General features: G+C 32.1%; 2 protein-coding genes across 4 annotated transcripts; one reads left to right on the top strand and one right to left on the bottom strand.

Moving 5' to 3' along the window:
• Nucleotides 1-1,045: 1,045 nt before the first annotated feature.
• On the top strand, nt 1,046-7,676 carry LOC11417846 (polypyrimidine tract-binding protein homolog 3). 2 transcript variants are annotated; one of them, XM_003592034.4, is made up of 15 exons: nt 1,046-1,190; nt 1,760-1,827; nt 2,620-2,691; nt 2,807-2,883; nt 3,027-3,105; nt 3,400-3,523; nt 4,295-4,359; nt 4,454-4,503; nt 4,681-4,722; nt 4,815-4,866; nt 5,015-5,072; nt 5,174-5,187; nt 5,644-5,751; nt 5,828-5,971; nt 6,844-7,676. In XM_003592034.4, exons 2-15 carry the CDS (start codon nt 1,771-1,773, stop codon nt 7,231-7,233), a joined length of 1,332 nt encoding a protein of 443 aa, XP_003592082.1. In that variant the 5' UTR covers nt 1,046-1,190; nt 1,760-1,770; the 3' UTR covers nt 7,234-7,676. The 2 variants fall into 2 exon arrangements, with proteins under 2 accessions (XP_003592082.1, XP_024641996.1); XM_024786228.2 differs by lacking the exon at nt 1,046-1,190 and adding an exon at nt 1,333-1,354.
• A 2,448-nt stretch (nt 7,677-10,124) lies between these two features.
• On the bottom strand, nt 10,125-14,650 carry LOC11407014 (uncharacterized). Of its 2 annotated transcripts, none has more exons than XM_024786214.2 (2): nt 14,406-14,650; nt 10,125-11,135 (listed from the first exon to the last, which is right to left on the bottom strand). In XM_024786214.2, the coding sequence occupies exon 2, from the start codon at nt 11,063-11,065 to the stop codon at nt 10,511-10,513; it is 555 nt and encodes a 184-aa protein (XP_024641982.1). In that variant the 5' UTR covers nt 11,066-11,135; nt 14,406-14,650; the 3' UTR covers nt 10,125-10,510. The 2 variants fall into 2 exon arrangements, with proteins under 2 accessions (XP_024641982.1, XP_003592080.1); XM_003592032.4 differs by having other exon boundaries at nt 10,125-11,109.
• Between the last annotated feature and the right edge of the window lie 8,957 nt (nt 14,651-23,607).

Here is a 23,607-nt window from a genome sequence, read left to right as displayed (position 1 = left end):
TTTCACATGTTAGAATTTTTATGTTGTTGGTCGGATAAATCTTACACAAATTTTGTATTAAATTTGATAAATTTACACGTTCTTGCTAAACAACTATTCACTCCTATATGACTATATCTCAATGATATTTGTCCTCGTGAGTTTAACTCAGTTGGTAGGAACAATACATAATATATGTAAGATCACACAATGATATCTGTATTCAAAGAGGTTCTCAGCCGCAACAAAGGCGATGTCGTTGTTTTAATTTCCATTTTAATTGTCCGATTAAATGTGTACGGTTGAGATCATTTTAATTAAAAAAATGCATTTTTTAAGCTTAACCGTTCAATATAAGATGAACGACTGATATCAAAAACTACATGAAACTGTGTTAAACTATTACAACATCAAATTTGGGTCCAAGAACTTCATCAAATGAATGTTCAAATAAAAAGACAATGATATAATATATGTAAGATCACACAATGATATCTGTATTCAAAGAGGTTCTCAGCCGCAACAAAGACGATGTCGTTGTTTTAATTTTCATTTTAATTGTCCGATTAAATGTGTACGGTTGAGAATTGAGATCATTTTAATTAGAAAAATGCATTTTTTAATCTTAACCGTTCAATATAAGATGAACGACCAATATCAAAAACAACATGAAACTGTGTTAAACTATTACAACATCAAATTTGGGTCCAAAAACTTCATCAAAAGCATGTAGGTGCAAATAAAGTTGCTAATGAATGTTCAAATAAAAAGACAAAAAATAAATGGATAAGTATAAGCAGATGTGTAATGACATTTGTACAACTATTATATTTGACAACTATTTTTTTCTCTTTTTACTTGTCAAAATTAACATAGAGAGAAAAATAAAATAAAAAGAGTAAGAAGGAGATAACGTGAGTATGAAACATAAAATAGTCTCTAAATAGTTGTATAAATATATATATATTTTTAAGTAAATTATTGCTACACTATACTATGGTGAGATGAGATGATGACCCTAAAATGGGGACCAATATCGAAAGTTTGAGCCTTAAATTCAAACAAAGGTTATCTATCTATCAATCTCATCTTATGTCATATTAACAAACGTGTAACATAACACATATAACAAACATAGACTTGGTTAAGTTAACACATCGTGCGTGCGTGCGTGCTTCACTTCTCCCTCCCTCTCTCTCTTTCTCTATCAGGCAAATTCTCTCTCTCTCTCTCTCTGATTCTCTTTTTAACTTTAGATTTTACGATTTACATCGAACTTTGATCTCTGAACTCAAATTTGAAATTTCCATTTTTATTTTTAATTAATTTTACTGTTCTTTGATTTGCATATTCCTTAGATTCGGTCTACTATTGGGTATGTGAATTTCATCTCAATTTGATTGAATCTGAGATAAAAATTTCATTTTTCATCTCAATTAACATTGTAATTTAGTTGGGATCGTTATTTAGTCCAATTCACCAATTCTGTTTTCAAACAAAATCAGAAAGAGTGATTCTTTATTTTATAGCTTTTTTTGGGGTTTTACTCTGTTTCAGAGTTTTTCAAGCATGTCAATTATCTATTTTTACTTTAGTTCAGTAGCATACTTTCAAATTGATTCAGACTTGAGAATTTTGTGAATTTGTTGATAATGATAGCCATAAATTGGACCAGTAAAAGGAGAAAGTTGAAGTGATTTGGCCATTTAGTATTGTTGTTATTATTACAAAAATAGTTTAAACTTCTGTTAATCTTTTATCTGCTGTAAATTGTTTACAGGTTAATTTATCATGGCTGAACCTTCCAAAGTCATCCACGTTCGAAATGTGGGGCACGAAATATCCGAAGTACTCCCCTGCCTCTCACTTTCTTTATTGTTGAATGTCTGTATCTATTTGTTTTGATAACCTGATGTTTTTATTACTATGTTATGGCACAATTGCTGTGTTTTTTTTTGTTGGGGAACTTGACATTGACCAAAATGAAAAGGGTAGACCTGGAATCTGTTTACCAGGAAATTACTGTATTAGAAATTTCTTCTTAGTGGTTCTACTTTTTCTATTTTAGATATTGATTACGATTAGTGACCATATTTTGTTTTGAATGTGCTTATGTGTATCTCTATAGCATTGACACTTCTAATCAAAGCCGTGTCTGGTGTCCGACACCATACACATGATTACATTTGATTATGTCACTTTCTCTAATTATTACCATGTTAACGTGTCAATTTCGTGATTGATGTCCATGTCAGTGCTTTGCTGGGGTGTGTGTATAGTGTCGTGTTCTTCATGTCATTGCTTTGCTGGTGTGTGTGTGTGTGTTTATGCCTAGATGTGCTGTCCTTTCACTGAATGGCCCGAGTATGTTCTCTCATAGTGTGTGCTTGTTTTATTTTATCACTTTTTCTTAGACCATGATCGGCATTTATTTCACACTATTGCAGCTTTCTGCCGACATGATTGGATAAGAATGGAGTTGGAATTAATCTTTGAACTCATAAGTTTTTAGTTAGCATAGCTTGAATTATGTTCGTTTACAATTATAGGTTATCTTTACATTATATACTAAAATGCTATTTGAGCTCTTTGTTTCAGAAATTCCTGAAAGATTTATAACTTTTGCCACTGTGGTTGCAGAATGATTTACTTCAGTTATTTCAACCTTTTGGAGTCATTACAAAGCTTGTAATGTTACGTGCCAAAAATCAGGTTTTCTCTTTAACACCTTCAAATGAGATTGTTTGTTTTCCTTAGAATTTAAAAGTGCTCCATTTCATTTTTTATTTATTTGTACACTACTACAATGTGTGAGCCGTATTTACAGGCACTTATCCAAATGCAAGATGTTCCTTCTGCAGTTAGTGCTTTACATTTTTATGGAAACACTCAGCCAAGCATAAGGTACACTTAGCTTGTTTTGTGATTATTTCCATGACTATTGTTTTGATATCATGATCTTTGTCCTCACATACGGAGATTGCAATGCTATCTTTTCCAATTGATATTAAAATCTCCGGAACAATCTGACTATCTTTTTATTTTAGGGGGAGGAATGTTTATGTCCAGTTTTCATCTCATCAAGAGCTAACAACAATAGATCAAAGTCAAGGACGAGGAGATGAGGTTGGATTTTTTCGTTTATATTTCAGAACTGAAAAGTGCAGACTTAATTTTGTCGATTGCTTACAAAAGCAGGCAGAATTGGATTGTACTTTTTTATTTCTTATGTGATATATTCCCCTAGATCTTTGTATTGCTATCTTAGGCTGTTACATTTCAGTGGGTTCAGTCTGTAAAATTGATATTCTATATTTATCCTTTTCTCTTTATCATATACTTCTCTATTTATTCTCCTTTCTCTCTATCTCTTCTCTTTCTCAATGCTGTCCTGCTGTTTGGAACCCTCTGGATGCACAGCCAAACCGAATTCTCTTAGTTACAATTCATCACGTGCTCTATCCCATAACAGTGGATGTACTGTATCAAGTTTTTTCTCCTCATGGATCTGTGGAAAAGATCGTGACATTTCAGAAGTCAGCTGGTCAGATTCTCTCAGATTTCTCCCTTTCTCTTCTTTCTTTCCCTTTTAAGTTTTTTCTGAATTTTAACAGAGTGGATTGAGGTTATATTTTGTTATGCAATAATTTGGTCTGATACACGAACACACACACCCACACCCATGCTCGTGCACTCCCGCACTCACCATTAATACTTGGACACTATTACACCATTAAAAACTTAGAAAAAGTGATATTACTGATCCAACTGTTGAATAATTAATTATGCTTCTTACTGATTATTTGTATAAAATTTCATAAAATACAAACAACAATAAGTTTGTAATCAAATGGTTTTTTCCCTCCATATATTCCAAACATACTATTACAGATACAAATACAAATGCTGCATTTATATTTGAATAAGTATAAGCATAGTGGTGTCAATTGGTCCATGTGGCCAACCCTCATAGTAGCATAAAACTTGTTGTTGTTTGTATGCAATAGGCACATAGGAGAAAAAGGGTTGTAACTTCTAAATGAATTTCTAAAGGCTTTGGTTTTTTTATGTTTAGTGAAATGCTTTTCTTTTTTCAACGCATTATGCATGAATTTCTAAAGGCTGTTGTTTTATTTTTATTTTTTTATATATGTTTAGTGGAGTGCTTTTCTTTTTTCAATGCATTATACATCCCTTGCTCTGTAATTACATTTTATATGGACAAAAACTTGTCATTATATTTATTTTATTTGATGCATGTATAGGTATTGTGTGTTTTACTAATTGTTTTATTACTTGTTTACCAACTTCGTAGGCTTTCAGGCTCTCATCCAGTATCAATCACAACAGAGTTCTATTACTGCAAGAACTGCACTTCAGGTTTTTTAACATTTTCTTTCTGTTTTGGGCTTTACCAGACTTGTTAGTTCTTGTTTTGTTTCTAAATACTGATTTAAACTTTGGAAATTTCTAGGGTCGCAATATTTATGATGGTTGCTGTCAGCTGGACATTCAATTCTCAAAGTAGGTTTAAATTGTCTAAATAGTTTCTGTGTATTGGCTTGGCTTGGCTTGGCTTGTGGATTTATATAACTTGTGTTATGCTTATGTTTGAGCCAATTTGTAACACCTCAACCTTCTACCTTTTCCTTTCTCTTATTTACTTTAATTTCTTATATGGTCACTTAATCTTCTTTACAGCCTTGATGAATTACAAGTGAATTATAATAATGACCGTTCAAGGTGATTCAGTCTCTTTTTGTCTCTTTTTTAATCACTTAATCATTGTTTTATCTTCTTATCACATTTTTGCTGACTCGTTCCTCATCTTTCAGAGACTTCACAAACCCAAATCTCCCTACAGAACAGAAAGGCAGGCCTCCACAAGTATGTTTCGTTTGGCTTTTTATTTATCTATCTATTATGAATCAACTCTTTAATATTTATCTGTTATGAATTGAATCCTCTTATTGATCTTTGTGAAGTGCATTCTAATAGACATATGTGTACGTTTTCTTTTTCATTTGTGAAACAGCTTGGATATGGTGATGCAGGAAACATGTATGGTGTTCAGGGTTCTGGACCCAGGACAGGTGCTAAATTTAACTGATTTGGTTGCTTTATTTTGTTTTCAAATTGTGTTATTTGTTAGTGTACTAATGTTTGTCCTTTTTTTTTTCCCCCCTCCTTCCAGTCGGATATCCACAGGTGAGTATTTTTCATATCAAGTTGAAGTCACAGTTTGACATTATTCTGGCACAGTTGAATATATTACGTTGTTATCATTTTGCATTTTATTAGAAGCAACATTAAAAATATGCGATGTTTGTAAGGTATAACGGCACAAAACACCAAGTTTTACGATTGTAGCCAATCAATATGTGGAATTTTTTGTTGATCGAAGAAAAGCTTCAGTTTAGACTTTAGAGCTTTGTTTTTCAAGTTTATTTTGCTTTTCAAATCGGGGTTTGATAGGGAAAGGGGGAGCATTTTGTTTTGAGTTTCTGTTTCTTGGACTATGGAATTTTTTCACTTTTGAGATAAGTCGCGTGATAATTATTAGTATGATTTTTTAGAAATCTGGCTGTAGACATACATGTATGTGATCCGTTCTATTCTCTTATTTTTTTTTAGACTGTTATACTATTGTTTTTTGAGCTGTAGATGCCCAATGCTGCGGCCATTGCAGCTGCTTTTGGGGGAGGTTTGCCTCCTGGAATAACTGGGACAAATGATAGGTGTACACTTCTTGTCTCAAATCTTAATCCTGATGTAAGCGCTTTCTCTGTCGTCATCTAAAAATTTCTCTCTATCTCAGCCTATTTAGCTCGAAATTTGTTTATCTCAGAGAATTGATGAAGACAAACTGTTCAACTTGTTCTCCCTTTATGGAAACATTGTGAGAATTAAACTTCTACGGAACAAACCAGATCATGCACTTATCCAGATGGGAGATGGTTTCCAAGCTGAACTGGCTGTACACTTTCTGAAGGTTTGTTTCATGTCTACTTTGCTGAATATTTAATTGTAATACTAGGTTTTTGTGATGAATTTACTCCATAAGTAATTGTTGTTTGCTGCATTTGTTATAGTTGTTACCAGGGATTTATCGTTGTATAAATTATTTTCTTAATTTTGGTCGGTAATATCGATGTTCATATTTGAGAATTCATCACAAGTTTCCTTGATGGTTTTGTTTATCTTTAAAGTTTAAATCAAACTAAAGAAAGCTTTATCTGACACAAGCAAAATCACACTTATCTTTGTCTGGTTCGGTAAATTATCCATGTAAATCATTTACTTAAATATTGAGATTAATTTCTTAATTTATTTTATGGGTCTTGCTAACTAGTGCCCTCAGGGCAATGGTTAAGGAAACCAAAAATAGTATATTTACATTGAATTCAACAATGTTTTGACTTTTAAAAAGTTAAATTCTTCACTTTTCACCATTTCCCGATACAATGTTTCTATTTTTATCATCTTAACCAATGGCCCAAGGGCACTCTTTAGCATTTCCCTTATTTTATTGGTATTTCTTTTTCTTGATCCTTTTGTATATTTTGTGGAATAAGACTGCAGTTGAAGGATCTATTTTATAAGTGGAGGATATATTTATTACCTGATTTTTTTTTTTTAACAAAGTAGTACTAGTTGTTGTGTTTGGCATGTGTTAAATAATATGTTTTTGACATGTCAGCATTCAATATACTGTTATGAAAATCAGTTGTAATATTCTGACATGGCCAACATTGTTTTGTGCCATCAAATCTGAATAAACTAAAAATTAATTTTAATTCATCTGCATATATCCTCTTTTCTATTTCTAAGATTGTAATAAAGATTTTCAATTTTGAGATGCAGGGAGCCATGTTGTTTGATAAGCGACTAGAGGTCAACTTCTCGAAGCATCCAAACATAACACAAGGTGCTGACACACACGACTACAGCAACTCAAATCTCAACCGTTTTAATCGTAACGCTGCTAAAAACTACCGCTATTGCTGCTCCCCAACGAAGATGATTCATTTGTCCACACTCCCACAAGACATCACTGAAGATGAGATTGTGACCCTTCTAGAGGAGCATGGAACCATTGTCAATAGCAAAGTATTTGAGATGAATGGGAAGAAACAAGGTCTGGTTCAGTTTGAGACTGAGGATCAGGCTACTGAAGCCCTTGTGTGCAAGCATGCTACCTCACTTTCTGGCTCGGTAATTCGGATCTCCTATTCTCAATTGCAGAATATATGAGCGTTAACAATGTTAAGGATCCGTGGACAACCGAAGTAGCAGTTGTTATGCTCAGTAGAGACAAGGATTCTGAATTTGGAAGGATTTTTTATATGCAGATAGATGATGATCTTCTTCATTATCTTGTAATGGTGGCTTTGCTTGCTACTTTACTGTTGATTATCTTACACTCTTCGACTTTTCCCCCTTAATCATTTCTTTTCTCATCTCCATTGCTCTATTATTTCTTTAGATTACTAACATAATGTAGAGTAGGGGTGTAGATTTTGTGATTGGTGAAAGTTGAGTCTTAGGAATAGAAAGGAGGGGAAATCACTGCCTTCGTTTCCCCACCTTTATTTATTTTTAAATCATTGTTGTATTTTGGCCAAATATGCCATTATGTTGTATTCTCAATCCATAAAATTTTCTAGTTGAATTGAGTAAGAAGCTCTTTTTCTTTCTTTCTGAAGTGTATCTATTGTCTTACTCCATCCTTTTGCAGCTACACAATTTCCTCTTCTTCATCCAACCACTCTTCTTCATCTCCTACTATCTTCCTTCTTCCTTACATTTCAAATGGATTGAGAATATGTTCCTTGTTTCTCCTACGATCTCTCACCTTCAGAATGTTTCTCGACATCTTTTTCCCCCCTCCGTCTGAAGGCTGCTCAACCCTCAATAGGGTAATGGATATATAACATTCACAACTTAAAAACTTTACAGTAAAAAATTTCAAAAAATATTTTATAGTTCTAGTATAGAGAATCTCTTTAAATAAGGGTGCAAATAATTATAAACAGTGGATTGATTTGAATATATTTTATAATAATGATTGTGCACACAAAAGTTCAATAAAAAGTATAATAGATCAAATTTAATTTGGTCAATAACTGTTCTAATTTGTATAACTGGTTCGATTGGAATAAAGGTATATACACAAGTATAGTTTAGTCATAATTGTTCTCCTTTGTATAACCGGTTTTCTGTGTATCAAGCTCATAATCAGAGGGTCTTCTCTGTGCTTGAAATGTCAATAATACACTTGACACTCTCGATCTTGTATTGGATATAGATGTTCTACTATTGCATAAATCAACTACTTCAAAAAACATAAACTGTAAGGTAAACGAACTTAAATTATTTATAAATAATAGACTCTTATTTCCCAGCTTTGTAGTAACATACCGTCAAAAAAGCTGTGTAACAATCAATGTAAAAGATTTTTTTTTTGTTTGTAGTACATTTATTTTATGTTCAAATGGAAAAAAGTATTTCATCTTGGTGAGTTAAACATATAATTTACGTTTCTGATTAGTCATCGAAGACTTTTGATAATACACAGACGAGAAAATAACCTTGATCCAACATTGTTGACATTTTCAAATATAAAATACTAACTTAATATGTATAAAATACCAACTTGATACCAAAAATGATAGAAGGCTGGTATAAAACTTTAAATTAAATCGAAGGATTTCTGATATAGTTTTGTCAATTTTATATTCAAATCTATCACTGAGTTGGAAGAACATCATGCTCAAGACTCTTTTCATGTTTGATCAATTTCGAATGGTTCTGATGGATAACAGATTGCCTTGGACCTCTGAATTGAAGTCCATATGAGGCTTCTTGTTTGCCATATCTTGACTTGAAAAGTTCAAAAATTTATTCACGCTATACATATGCCACCTGCCAAAGTTCAGAGGCTTCTCCCCTAAAAGAAAAATGTTCAGGAGCTTCTTATAGTAAATAATTGAAGGCCAAAATTTATTTTGTAATATACATGGAAAAGTATATTAGCATGGAAAAGTATATTTTATAGCACAGAACATACTTCTGTTCTGAACTAATTATCTCAAATGGTTTGGGAAAACAATGATTTTGTATTTGACATGTCTCCTCATACAAAAGTATGTTCTGGGAGTGAATGGTGGACAATACATTACACAGACACACTCAACCTTGTTTTGGTCATTGAGGTTCTAATGTCACATGAATGAACCGACCATTTCAAAAGTATAAGTTGATAGGTAAATGTACCTAAATTGTTTTACATATAACAAACTCTTGTTCCTTCACTTTGTAGTAACATTGTATTGTACAACTTCTTTTCAAAACAAAAGAAACTTTGCTTCTATATTACATTTACTTTTTACTTTATGTTCAAATCTGTCACTTTGTTGGAAGGACACCATTCTAAGACTTTTTCAAGTAGTCATGATCAATTTAGAATGATTGTGAATGATAACGAATTTTTGTTGAATTGAAGTACATATAAGGGTCCTCGTTTGACTTATCATTGATGGGATAACTGCCAAAGTTCAAAGTATGCTTAAAGTGAACTTTAGGCGAAAACCATTGTGCCACTATTCCTCCTGAATCATTCTTTCTACGGTATATAATTTAGCCTCCGTATTATATTACAAATATGTTGAAAGTGGGACTATATTTGAATATTTAACGAAGAATGAAAAAAAAAAAGATGGAATAAAGCAAATAGTGGAATGGAGAACGAGGTAAACCACCATTATTCATCAGGAAAAAAAAAACCACCATTCCATTATATTTTTACGATGGAATGGAAGAAAAATATGATTCCTACCCCAAACCTTTCAAATTGGAAAAGAAATATGTAAACAGGTTTGGATTTTGTTACAAAGATAAATTTGGATTAAGTAGTCAATGAAACGAGATAGAAAGCATTGTTTGATTTCATTCTATCCTATTTTCAACAATCTAAATTCTAAACAATGGGATCTCTTATTATTCAATTATTCCACTCCATTGTATCCCTTTCCATAAATAAATCTAGACACTTGACTAAACAAGGGTGAAAAATAATATTCAGTCAATCATGGTAAGGATTAGATGGTTTTGTTATGTTGGCATTATGTAATGTGTACATTGGGTAAGAATAGTCAACATAAAGTAATGATTAGGTAATGCTCCATTGAGTAACATAATTATTGTACAATTAAGTGAAAACTGAGCATGAGAGAAAAATCTGACATATTTTTCTTCTTATTAACAGTAGTTAGCTACATAGTAAAGTATTTCTAATGATTGGTAAAATAATACCCTCAAAACTTTGGAAGGAAAAATGAGACTCAAATTTTAACAATGCCCACAAAGCACAATATAGTTGAGGACTTCCTCCAATGATCAGTTGAATAAAGGAGCCAAATGAATCTTATTTCAAGCTAATGGCAACCATGGTGGTAAAGAAAAGTAACATCAGTGGCAGTATACAAGACTACCTGGTTCTTCTAACTGGTAACAAATGTTGGAATGTAGGCTACTTGGAAGGAATCTCAGAAGATGTGGAACCCTTTTCAACCACTTTGGCAGAATTACTAGATTTTTCAGCTTCAACAATCTTATCCTTTTCAACCATCTCACGTAGTCTTGCTTGAAGTGCCCGTACCCTGTCCTCTGTCCTAAGAAGCTTTCTATATCTATAGGCAAACCAAAGACCAAAGCCGCCATATACAAGAATATAGGAACCCCATACATAAGGATAAGTTTCTGCATGCTCTTTGATTTTTTTATACCGATTTTCCAATGAATCCATAAAGCCCGCAGCAGGAGGGGCACCGACTACTTGGTCCTCACCAGTTTCCTGGATAGGTGCTGCAGAACTTGGTGCTTGTTGCGTTTCATTATTTGGTTGATTTGCCATGTCCTTGGCTGGAGTGTTCCAGCTATCTTTGATTTTTTGATACCGATTTTTCAATGAATCCATAAAGCCCGCAGCAGAAGAGCGGCCGGCTACTTGATCCTCACCAGTTTTCTGGATAAGTGCTTCAGAACATGGTGCTTGCTGCTTTTCATTATTTGATTGATTTGCCATGTTCTTGGCTCGAGTGTTCCAGCTACCGATAATTTAAAGAAAAACTGCATAACCGTGATACTTTTCAGTACTGCATTATTTGAGAAAATAAAAGAGAATAACATTAAAAGCCTTATACAACAGCATCAAAGCAACGAGCACTCGCTCATAGTCAAGTCTAATGAGAATATCTAAACCATATGTGTATATTATTATAAGCCAAGTCCAACATATGATACATTTAATTAGATGATCAAAATTTCATTTTATTTTGACTATATGGTGAAGGCAAAGTAAATTTTGCGCATGGTGTACATAGAAGTTTGTTATATGATGAGGAATATCACCCTATCAAAGTGATACTTGATTTCGTATGAATCCTATCAATGAACCATCAAGAAAATGGATAAATTGGAAACAGTAAACAGTAAGTGAGAAGGATTTTATGAATGACGTGAAAGCATTACAGATAATCTGCAATGGATTCAAATATCCACTATATAATTATAGGGTTCAAACGAATTACCACATGCTAATAAACTTTAAAGTTACACTATTTCAACAAAAATACCCAAGCATATTATAGATACAACTCAAGTTTCAAAATTCTTACTCCATCAAAAAGCAGACAAAATATAGAAGTATGAAAATATAACACACAGCTAACTAAGAACTGACCAGAAGTATGAACAGAACCAACCAACAACATGTAGCAACATAGCAATCATTCAAGCAAGCACATATCTGAACCCAACGCACCAAGCAAAAAGAAATCTAAGCAACAGAATTGCAATTTTTGGATCGTGATCAGAACAGGAAAACAGAGGGGGCAAGAAAAGGAACCTGAATGTTTACATAGTACTAACAGAGACATTGGGACTAAGAGCAAGGTCAAACTTGGAACATGCGTGTAACCAGTACTAACTAAAATATTATAAATAAAATTATCAAAGAGGCATTTTTCGGGGTCACATTCTAAACAATTGACATCAAAGTTATCTATTGTGACTTTTTCGAATATTGCAAGTTTGGTCATCCAGTTGAACTGTTTGATCACCGAAAGGATTCCTTTCAAGAGTCAATGTTGAAGCTATACAATTTGCATCTTTGTTGGAAACTTTCCTCTTACAAAATGCATCCATTTTCTTATGTTTAACCATTGTATTACTCCTCATAAATGCACAAATCAATCACTAGTAACATAAAGCACCAAACTGTTATAGCCACTGACTGTTAACCAATCAATTTTTAAGCATCAAACCGTAGACCAATTAATTTTTCACTAATTTAAATAACATCGAATCCACAACAGTAAACACTGAGTTCAAATTCTAATACTAATCGAAAGTTGTAATACCCCACAGAAAAAAAATAACACACCTCACCCCTCCCACCACACCTGATACTGACCAAAAAACACATTCAGCCAACTAAAAGACACCAAATAGTCGGACACTTAGTTAGGTACCCAAACACATTTAACCAACAAAAAGAGCCAAAACCGCAAACCACTTATAAACCCTACAGACACTCCATGTAAATGCAGGGTTCAAGTAATTTTAATTACTTTGTTTATAATTTTGCTTGCAACATAGAATAGAAGTTTCCAATTTGTAAGTTTAAGTAGGGGTTTTTGTATCAATTGCAAACAAACACAAACCTGAAATTATGAAAATGAAGAGTGGGGGAAGGGAATGCCTGAGTGAGACTGTGAGAGGCACCAGACAGGCAAAGGCAGAAAGAACGGTAGGGAGGCGAGAGACTGAGGAGTGAGAGGCGTGCACACATGATGCTAGAGAGACAGTGTGAGAAAGAAACTGACTTGAGAAACCTAAAAATAGGGGTATTTGTGTAATATCCTACTATTATTTATGAAATAAATTAAATTAAGGGGGGGTGCCATCACATCTTTGGGCTCCCAAAGAGATCCGTCACTGTCCCTGAATGGAGAAAGAGAATAGGGACTATGTGTTATTCAGAGAACAATGGCTGATGTAATCCAGAGAACAAGGTGGCAGTTTTTGAAGCCACGGCCAGATGAAGCTTTGACCAGCAATTTCGAGGAAAGTAATTTAGTTATATGGAGACCATGAGCTCTGTGCTGTCATTCCCATTCCCATTCCGATAATGAAATACTAAAATTTGTATCAAATTATAAGTTCGGTCCGTAAACTCAGTAACTCATCCCTCAACTCATGATTTCAGGTGATTTCATCCAATTCCACCCAAAATAGACTTACAGGGGCGGATCTAGACATTTAGTATATGTGTGGCTAAAATTTCAAAAAACTAACATTCCGAAATTCCAATTTCAATTCTAACTAATTAACATTCCAATTCTATGTAGTTAATACATTCCAATTCAGTAACTAAAAACTAACATTCCAAAATTCCAATTTCAATTCTAACCAACAAAAAAAGTGTTCATAACAGGGGCGGTTTCACCATCCGGCGACCCCGGGAGGTCGCCCGGGCTCGATCGATAATCAGTGGCGGATCTACCTTGGGACCCATCGTACCCCAAGGTTTCTATATATATATATATATATATATATATATATATATATATATATATCAGGCATTTATTTATATCATTTTCCAGTTAGCGCAGTGGAAAAGCAGTTACTTTTTCTCCCAGATGTCGCGTGTTCGACTCTTCTATCTTCTCCCTTTTTTATATTTCCGTTATATATTTACTTTTTTGTCAAAAAAGGTCCATGGATGGATTCTAACACATACCCCCAGCGCCATATTCCATGTAAATTATACCACTACAGTAGTTAACATTTTTGATAAATTCTTCAAACAGCTTAATATATATTTCATAGAATTTTGGCACCCCAAGAAAATAACTCAAGATCCGCCACAGTCGATAAATCCTTCAAACAACTCAATATGACGATCCTTTTTTATTTTGATTTATGACTATATATATATATATATTTATTTTTTGAAGAAAGGAATTTATATATATTATGTCACATGTGAATTTCCCAGGCTCTATATAATTCCAGGCTCTGCCACCGGTTCATAACAAATTCTAATTTCAATCTAAATAAATACAACCTACAAAATTCCAATTCCAATTCCAAATCCAAATCCAAATCCAATCATAACAAAATTTCAATTCCCAAAAATTTGTTCATCCTATAAAATAAGATAGTGACTTTGCAAGTAGAATTGTAAAAGAAACCAATTAACCAAACCAAGCATAATAATTTAATCTAATCGCCATTCACATCAGAAAGCACAAGTAAATGTTCACGGATGACAGATTTACAAAGCAATTTTCCAATTACGAATTTTAAAACCCTAACTAAACCTAAAACAAGCAATTGGAGAATCAATTGAATTGGGTTACCTTAGAGTGAGTGAGACTGTGAGAACTAAGAGAGAGAGAGTGAGCAGGCAGCAGCTGAGAAGCACCAGGGGGAAGGGGAGAGAGACTCGCGAGGAACGAGAGAGAAGAAGAGTTGTTCTGATTCAACTTCACATATTGTGTATGATGAATTTCGCACTGCTACAATTTCAAGTTTCTGATTCAACTTGTTTGCTGCTGCCTCAGTTTTCTTCTTTTACCTTTAGGGTTTAACAATTTTATTTTTGGGGTTTTATTACCATTTTTTTATTTTGATTGATGACTAGATATTTATTTGTTAAAATCACCCACCATGTCATATTATTTGCCACGTCACCTCTTTCAATGGTTTAGATGTCACAAGTAAAGATAAAACAATGGAGTTTACTTACATCTAAAATGATGTCATTTATTTATTTGGAATTTTTCAAAATATATATCTCATGAATCCGCTCATCATCTAATTCATTTGCTGCTCAAAAAAATCAAATTGGTTGGTTCAAATTTGACGTAAAAACTACAAGTTTTTGAACCAACTCAAACAAATAAAATTTGATTGGACAAAATAAAGGATTTGATCAAAACTAACTCAACTTGAGAATATTTTTAACTGGACTCGTATTATTATTATTGGGACAAAATTTACTATTAACCCACGGAACATAGAAGTATGTTCAAGTTAAAAAAAGGAATGCAATCAACAAGGGTTGATTCTAGATTTAGTACAATTGGCTAAACTTCTCAATGTGACCAATTAATGTTTGAATTCTGATTGTGAGAGATATCCATAAAAGTTTATTAAACTAATTAGCTCAAAATCTAAATAGACAGGTAAATTCCAACTTATCCATAAAAGTTTGAATTCTTTTGCTGAGAAATAATCTTATTCAAGACACTGTAGGACATTAAATCATGGACATGTCTCTCGCTAAATTTTGAATCTATATTCCCAATGCTGCAATAGTTTAACTTCTTCCACTAAACCTAATTTATTAGAGTAATAAACACATCAACCAATCATCTCAAAAACATTTTTTTTTTTCTTCATGAAAGCAACACCATAAGCAGTTAGACAAACACACGTACCTAAATGATTTCATGTATACCAAACTCTTGTGTTTTTATTAATAAGCAAGGGTGTTTTATCAACTTTGAGTATAATGGATACTCAAATCCAATACAATAACTCAGTTCAAATATCTCTCAAAAAAAAAAAAAAAACTCAGTTCAAATACATTTAATACAAGAAGGTGGATTAATCCACCAATTAGAGTAAACAATATTCTTTTTTTTTTTTTTTTTCCTTCTCTATCAATTAACAAAGACCTTGATATAAGATTAATCCTATCAAATGTAACCCAAAAAAAATAGTCCTATCAAATGTAACAAAAAAAAAAAATTGATCCTATCAATCACTTCTGCAATATTCGCCACATTCACATTTATGGCTGTGTTATAAAAGCATGTTATGAATTATTGATAATCTCAAAATTTAAAGTTATTTGGTGAAAATAATAATGTTTAAAATTGTGGTTAATTTTGTTGAGTGAATTGTTAATAAGTTGTGATATCTTGTGATATTTATTAATTATTAACCACTAGTGTGCGTTAGTTTTAATTGTGAATGATTATCCCACGTCAACTATGAAATAACAAATATTTGGATAATATAGTATACACTCTTCGGTCACTAATATAAGCAAAAAAATTCATTTATTTAATGATGTATGTGGTCTATAATAAAGACCATGTGCATCATTAAATGAATGAATCTAAAATATAAACTTTTGTTTATAATAATGACCGAAGGGTGTAAGATGCAAGTAATATTCCGTCTTGTATATGAGGTATATGTGTTACATCATGTCACACACTTAAGATTTTGGATAAAAATCTAAAGTCTTATTTGTTTTATCGAACGATTGACTCGTTGTTACTTTCGACACTCTTCGTCTTCCTCTTTGTCCTTAAAAGCATTGGTCAATTGATCATTTATACACAGTGACAATCTTATGACTAAATTCAACAACTTTCCTGCGAGGTCTCTACTCGTAACATTGAACCTTTTGTTTTGTATGCACAGTATTGGTCCTTGAAATGACTCATCTAGGAGTATTGTTCATGTTTGTCAAATGGCTTTAATTAATCCTGTAATTATCAAAAAGAGAAACCCTAAAAAACTGGTGATGTCTCAAACTTTTTTTTGTTGTCCCCTTTCTTTTTCTTCCCCAATTCATGTGTCTGGTTCGGTTTCGATTGCACTCAATACTCACACTTGCTTTTTTGACATGCTAGAAAGAGACAAAAGACAAGTCTCATATAAATTTTCTTACTCCTTATTCATATTTATTATTTGTTCGCTTCTTTTTCAGTCAATCAAATTGATTTTTATTGTCTGTTTTTTTTTTCTTCCAGCAGATTGGAATGAGTTAACAAATTTGAATATTTCAATAATGATGGGAAGAAATCCAACAAATGGCTTTGTCTACTCACCCACTCTGGAATATTTGTTTGGTGTACGTGACAACCTTTCTTAAAAATGTATATATATATTTTTTTAATAAGCAAATTTATTAAGCAAAGTTAGCACAAGGAGTACTTAACCCACAAGGGAAAAAGAGTATAATAGGGCCAAAACACGGCACCTCACCAACAACCAAACTTGATAAAAAAACCTCCTAAAGTTTCTATACAAACACTGAAACCAAAAGACAGCAGCTAGCAGAAACAAAAACCCACCCCTCAACCAGCAGCAGCACAAACTAGCTGCTGCAGCACAAAACAACAGACAACAACCTGCAGAATTATGCAGGCTGCCACTGCCGCCACCCCTCCTGCCAACAACCACACCAACCCGACACACCAGCCTTAGCCACCCAAGGCACCAAGACACCACCTCGGATCCCATAACCACTCATAATACAAACACGGCTGAATTTTAAGCCTCGATAAACTCCATTCCAAGACAGCCTTTTGATATCATCTACCACTTCTAACACACCATTTTTAAAAATGATATCATTCCTAGCCTTCCAAATAGCCCAAATTGTGACATGCCAAATGATCCGGAAAACCCGTTTCAATTCCTTCTTAAAAATAAAATATAACATGTTTTTAAAGTCAAATAAGTTATGAGGAATTCTAATATGACCATTAGACCAAATAAAGAGTGCTTTGACACACATAAAGAAGTACTATCTTTTAATGATAAAAGTAAATTTGATAGAAATTAATTGAATATTTGAAGGAATTCTAATATGTACATTTACTCAACTAATTCTTATTATTGGATAGGTAATAATATATGCGGATCCTTATGATGTTATTTGGTTGACTTAAAGATTAGTCTTTATAATTGTACGATGAAAATACATGATATAAATAACTCTTACGTTAGACATACCAATGTACAACTGCTATGCTTGCTTTGGGTATTTAGTTCTTATTATTTTCCACATTTTGTTATTGGATTTGTATTATTTTTAATCATTTTAAGGATAATAATAGTCATCTCTTATCCCTTTCTATCAAACAAAATAAAGAGAGAGAATCACTAGCAATTTGAGTCTAGTGAAAACGATTAAATTCTTATAAACGTTAACAAACTTTGAACATATATTTTTTTTAATAATGTGTCAAATATGACCACTTTTAGTGGAGGGAGCATATAACAAACTAAATAAAAAATAAAGAGAGAAACGTATTTTTTTTATCTCCTATTTTTCTCTAAGAATATCAAACATTACATGAAATGAACTATTTTTCTCTTCACTTGTTTTCTTCTTGCAGCCAAGTATAGCCAATGTATAAAACGTTTACCATTTTTAATGATTCAATGGCTTTTTAAAGAACAATCCATTTGTCTAATTGTTTGCTGTTTTTCTTTTGTGTCCCAATCCAATGAGTAATCAAATTTACTTCTTTGTCAAGGTTTACCGCTTTAATATATTCATTCACAATGTCTTGATATTAATATGCTGTTTGGCATGCCTCCACGTACGGTCTGTTCCATTCCATGATTTTAGAATAATTATGGGTCTCTCTTTTGGGCTAATCTTAACACATACTTTCAGACCTGACCATTGAACCTGTCCAAATCCCATCACTTACACCCACCTAACCTTCTAAATAACCCTATTCTTGTTCATTCAAGTTGATTAAATACTCTTTATACGGGAATATTTTGGGACAATGCCCTTTAATTGTGTGTGTGTCCAACTTTTTTTCCTCTCTTTTTTATTTTAAATTAATCTTTAGTTCCATAAATATATTATTTTTTACTTTTCATCCGTACCAAAAAATCTGTTTAATTTTTAATCTTCGCAATATTTTTTCATTTTTAGTCCTTGTTTATTTTCAATCCTTTCAATATGAGATACATATAACATATATAAATTAAAATAATCTTAGCTATCCCCGTAAGCTTAGTTCAATTGATAGGGATATAACATTTTATATGCAGGAGCTGGATTTGAACCCCGGTCATTCTACTCTCCACAATTAAATTGTGTGAGCTCTAGCCGCTACTTAACAAAAAAAATAAAAATAGTCTCAGCTAGATTGGGGTATTTAGCGAAGTAGATCCGTTTTGTATTGTCCTTTTCAATTTTCTCACACATGAAACACATTTGCAACACTCACTCAAATAACAACTGATTCCTTTTTGTCTCACCGACCAATTTATGTTCAATTCTTAATTTTTAGGCTTTGTTTTTTCAATATAACTGTTAAATGTTGCCATATCTTAGTAAGTTTGTATGATAAAAGTTGAGGTTTGATGGTTGTTTTGTTTCATGTATGCATTATAGTAAATTTATTACATTTGTTAAGATTGCTTCAAAAGAATTAATTATATCTCTTAAGTTACTTGTTGTTTAATTTTTTGTAAAAAATGTATTAAAAGTAACGTTTTCAATGTATGTAAAATAGTACTCTTATTGTTACCAAAAAAAAATAGTACTCTTATTCAACCAATTTAGTGTATGTTTGAATATGTGACGATAATAATTGATTTTGAGTAAATGAATTTTGTGCAATTGAGTTGAAAAAAAAATTGATTTTTTTAATTTTTTTGGTGTTAATCCCCTGGTTCAGGGAAAGAGACTTTAGTAATTCGAAATTTAACCGTGAGAAAATAATAGTCTGATCAAGAATTATTATACCTAAAAATTAATTTGGGTTCTTCCACTATTCTTCATTAGTGAAGTTTATTAATCAATTAAACTCATTTCCTTGATTAAGGTAAATTAATTTCTTTTTAAATACATTCATACAAAAATGAGTTAAATTATAAATTTGTGTATTTTAAAATAAAAAACTATAAATTCTATCTTCAATTCAAATAAATTCTATTAAAAAGCAATAAAACATATTATAATCGATTACACACACTTTGAAGATTAACTTTGTCCCTTCTAAAATAGAATCAAAAATACATTTTTTTTTAAGAGGAAATCAAACTTACACTTAATTTTTTTTGGTGGTGGACGGGGTTCGCATATATTGTGCATTGTCCATATCAACTGAGCTAAATTTACAAAGACATACTTACACTTAAATTCCCACAGCGCAATAGAACCTTTATTTATTTATTTTTATAATAATAAAAAGTGAAAACCTGTAATGAAGCATTCGGTTTACTCTTTTTTTTCTTTTGAAAAATACAAGACATCAAAATAAAAACGTGCTCAAATCAGAGCAGAGCCTTCCCAGCTTTCAAGCAAAGGCATGATGAATCCACTAAACTATGATCGAATTTGAAATGCACCTGGACGATGGACTGTAGTCATGAAAATGAAACAAGAGGGTATGTGGAGGCTTTGAGGACTGTAATGACACACTTGTCAACCACTTTTGTGCTTAGGTGTCTACTGTATGTACTTGCTACTTACTAGTTACGATGAGTATACCCATTTACAAGATTGAAAAACATTATTTTTTTTTGTTAATAGGGTATTTTTCACAGACAGCTAATCCTCGAACATTGTGAGACTCAAATGAGCGGTAAATTTCTTTAAGAATTTTAACACAACTGCATGCCTAAGGTTGAATTTTAACTAGGACTTTGGTTAAATTAGAAGTGACATATGTTATCTCACCTAAACGCTTTTGGGTTCATTGAAAAACAATTAATCATGAGTAAAACGGTTCTTGAAAATGAAATAATTTTCCATAACTTTTAATATTCGAGAAAAATTATTTTCATGTTAAAAGGTGAGAAAATGTATTTAATGATATTCGATTTTGCATAGTTTTACAATTTTTGAATCAATTTATGGATTTATTTGAATTTGAACGCCCATAATTACTACTTTTTCCGTCTCATATGAATATTGAGTTTTATCACTTACAATGTGTTGTATTTTGTTTAGTTCTGTTTCTTGTAAAATGGTTTTTTTTTTTTTTTTTGAAAAATCCCTTGTTTTTTGTACTAGTAAAATGGGACTTTTGAAAATAAATAAAGGTTAATAGTGCTTTTCACCCCTGATTATTTTCGATTTTTGCTCCTATAAAATTTTCGGTTTGATTTGCACCCTCGTAATTTTTTTTTTGTGGAAAACACCCCTAATAGGTCATTTTCAAAAAAAAAAATCAAGAAATTTTGGTTTTTGAATGGCCTATTAAGGGTGTTTTTTGGAATTTTTTTTTACGAGGGTGCAAATCAAACCGAAAATTTTATAGGGGCGAAAATCGGAAAAAACATATATTACAGGGGTGAAAAACACTATTAAACCAACAAATAAATAACCTTTAGAACATCCACAATCGTAGTTAATTAATAACGACTTCTTAAATGGATCTTACTTATACACATTATTTATTCATAGTTTTTTTAATAAAAGTATATTTTAAGAATCCAATGACTCCAACGGTAAGAGGATCCACAATGATAGTGAACCAATAATGATCTCTTAAATGGAACTCACGTGTAGGGATGTCAATGAGTATCCATGGGTACGGGTAGTATGATATCTGTCCTCGCCCCGTTGGATAAATATGGAACCCGTGCCCGGACCCCATACCCGTGAGGGTATCTCAAAACGGATAACCCACGAGTATTTAAATACCCACGGATATTCGCATGTACCCATGAGTTTTTTAATTAATTTTTTTGTACAAAGAAAAATATTTTTTTAATTACATACAAACTTCAACTTTTAAACATCCATACATAACATGTTCCATTCTAATTTCATAATCCAAACAAATTCATCTTACATAATCTCATGCAAATTCACCATACCATAAAGCATACAAAATTCATGATTCTTACATAATCATACAAATTCTTGAAATAAAATAAAAGGATAAATTCATCCAAAATCTTAGCATCTGAGACATGAGTAAACTAGGATTTTTTTTAGACACCAAACTCTTATACACATAGATATTTTAGTAAAGGCAAAATTACACTTTTAGTCCGTTAACTTAATTTCAGGTAACAGTTTAGTCCTTTATCTTTTTTTCATTTCAATTTGGTCCTTTTTATCTATTTTTATATTAATTTTTAAGCTTAAAATTCATGATTTTATTTTCTTATGGTATTTCAGTCTTCAAATCTATGATCTTCGTCTATGTTTGCATAAGAATATAAGATTTGAAGCTTGAAAATGTATTTGAAAATGAACAAAAAAGACCAAATTGAAATGAAAAAAAAGATAAAGGACCAATTTGTTACCTGAAATTAAGTTAAGGGACTAAAAGTGTAATTTTGCCTTTAGTAAATTACTTAATTTATTATCGGGTACGGATACCTGCGGGCACAGGTATCATCAAATCCGTATCCATGCCCATAAAGTAACAAATAGTTAAATACTCCCTCCGTCCCAAATTGTATGTTACTTTAGAAAAAATATTTGTCCCAAATTGTATGTCACTTTAAAATACCAATGAAACATTAATGTTACTTTTCCTATTATATCCTTAACTATTTATTACTCTTTCTTTTTTCAATTCTTTCATTTATCTTTCTCATATCATTTATTAAGGATAATTTTGTAAAACAACTCATAATATCTCTTTCCCACACAATATTAATTACATTTCTTAATATGTGTGAAATGCCCAAAACGTCATACAATTTGGGACGGAGGGAGTACCTGTTTATTATACCCGTGGATACCCCCGTGCCCATGACAGATTTTATCCACAGATATCCGCAGACACGAATTTTTTTGCCACCCTAAAGATTTTATCCACGGATGGCGAGGTCCTTGTTAAGTAAAGGACCCCTATTAGAGATGCTCTAATATACTAGTAAGGACTCCAATGAAAAATACTTAAATATGTCTCATTAACTTTGCAACATTATACAAAAGGTAGTGTTAGTAGCAATACATCTTCTTTTGAAAGGTGAGACCAACTTATACATATTTTATTACTTCTTTTGACCGTGAGATCCGTTGGTTGCTGATGAGAGAGACATTATATAATAGTCCGTTAACTCATAGGTATCCATTTTTTCTTACTCCAAATGGAGATCCTTAGTAGGGTGAGGACCTTATCCAGTACAATTCTTTTTTCTTGGAGTACATAAGCGTGTTCATTAAAAAATTATCAAATATGGGGTGTTAAATTTAACAAATGTGATCGAACTTTTTGTAGAAAAATTACTTTACACGGATAATGCATATCCATTATTTATTTTTTTACAAGATATGCATTAATCTTTTAAAAAAATATATCTTTTGGATGCAATTATAATAAAGTTTGGTGACAAATTAATCAATCGGTGAAGGATATGATTTGTTTGGTCACCCTAAACTTCACCAGAGAGGAAAAAAAAGGAAAAGCATCCCCAATCGTGAATGCTTGGTTGGTTATACCAGCCATTTTGCATCCTTCAAATTGGAAAACATTGTTTGGCTACTTGGTCTATCAAATATGGTTCTGCCTCTCTGTTTTAGGAAATGCTTTAAGGGTTAAGAAAATTAGATTAGACTTTAGAGTTTCTTAACTGTCAATTTTCTTAATAATTCAGATGGCAATGATTTTTACGAGGAGAAAAAGGATACAGTATAGAAATAGAGTGATGCATGAATCTTGTCACACAAAAACAGAGTACTAATGCATGAATAAGCACAAACGCAGCAATTTATAAAAGATTCAATCATATAAATTATATGGTGTGTATAATAAATATTTGTTAACTTGTGGATCAATCATAAGCATCATATTATTGAAAAATAAGTTGACTTCAACTATA

The sequence above is a fragment of the Medicago truncatula genome, chromosome 1, assembly GCF_003473485.1.
Source record: "Medicago truncatula cultivar Jemalong A17 chromosome 1, MtrunA17r5.0-ANR, whole genome shotgun sequence".
Classification (NCBI taxonomy): Eukaryota; Viridiplantae; Streptophyta; class Magnoliopsida; order Fabales; family Fabaceae; genus Medicago; species Medicago truncatula.
Note: the sequence above shows the minus strand (reverse complement) of the source record. Positions and strands in the feature narration are given on the sequence as shown.

What these genes read in the sequence shown, in the direction of transcription:
- LOC11417846 (XM_003592034.4), top strand. Translation starts at nt 1,771, where the DNA reads ATGGCTGAACCTTCCAAAGTCATCCACGTTCGAAATGTGGGGCACGAA. An exon ending in TGGGGCACGAAATATCCGAA is followed by an intron (nt 1,828 to 2,619) that starts GTACTCCCCTGC and finishes CTGTGGTTGCAG; the next exon opens with AATGATTTACTTCAGTTATT. An exon ending in CTGCAAGAACTGCACTTCAG is followed by an intron (nt 4,360 to 4,453) that starts GTTTTTTAACAT and finishes GGAAATTTCTAG; the next exon opens with GGTCGCAATATTTATGATGG.
- LOC11407014 (XM_024786214.2), bottom strand. Translation starts at nt 11,065, where the DNA reads ATGGCAAATCAATCAAATAATGAAAAGCAGCAAGCACCATGTTCTGAA.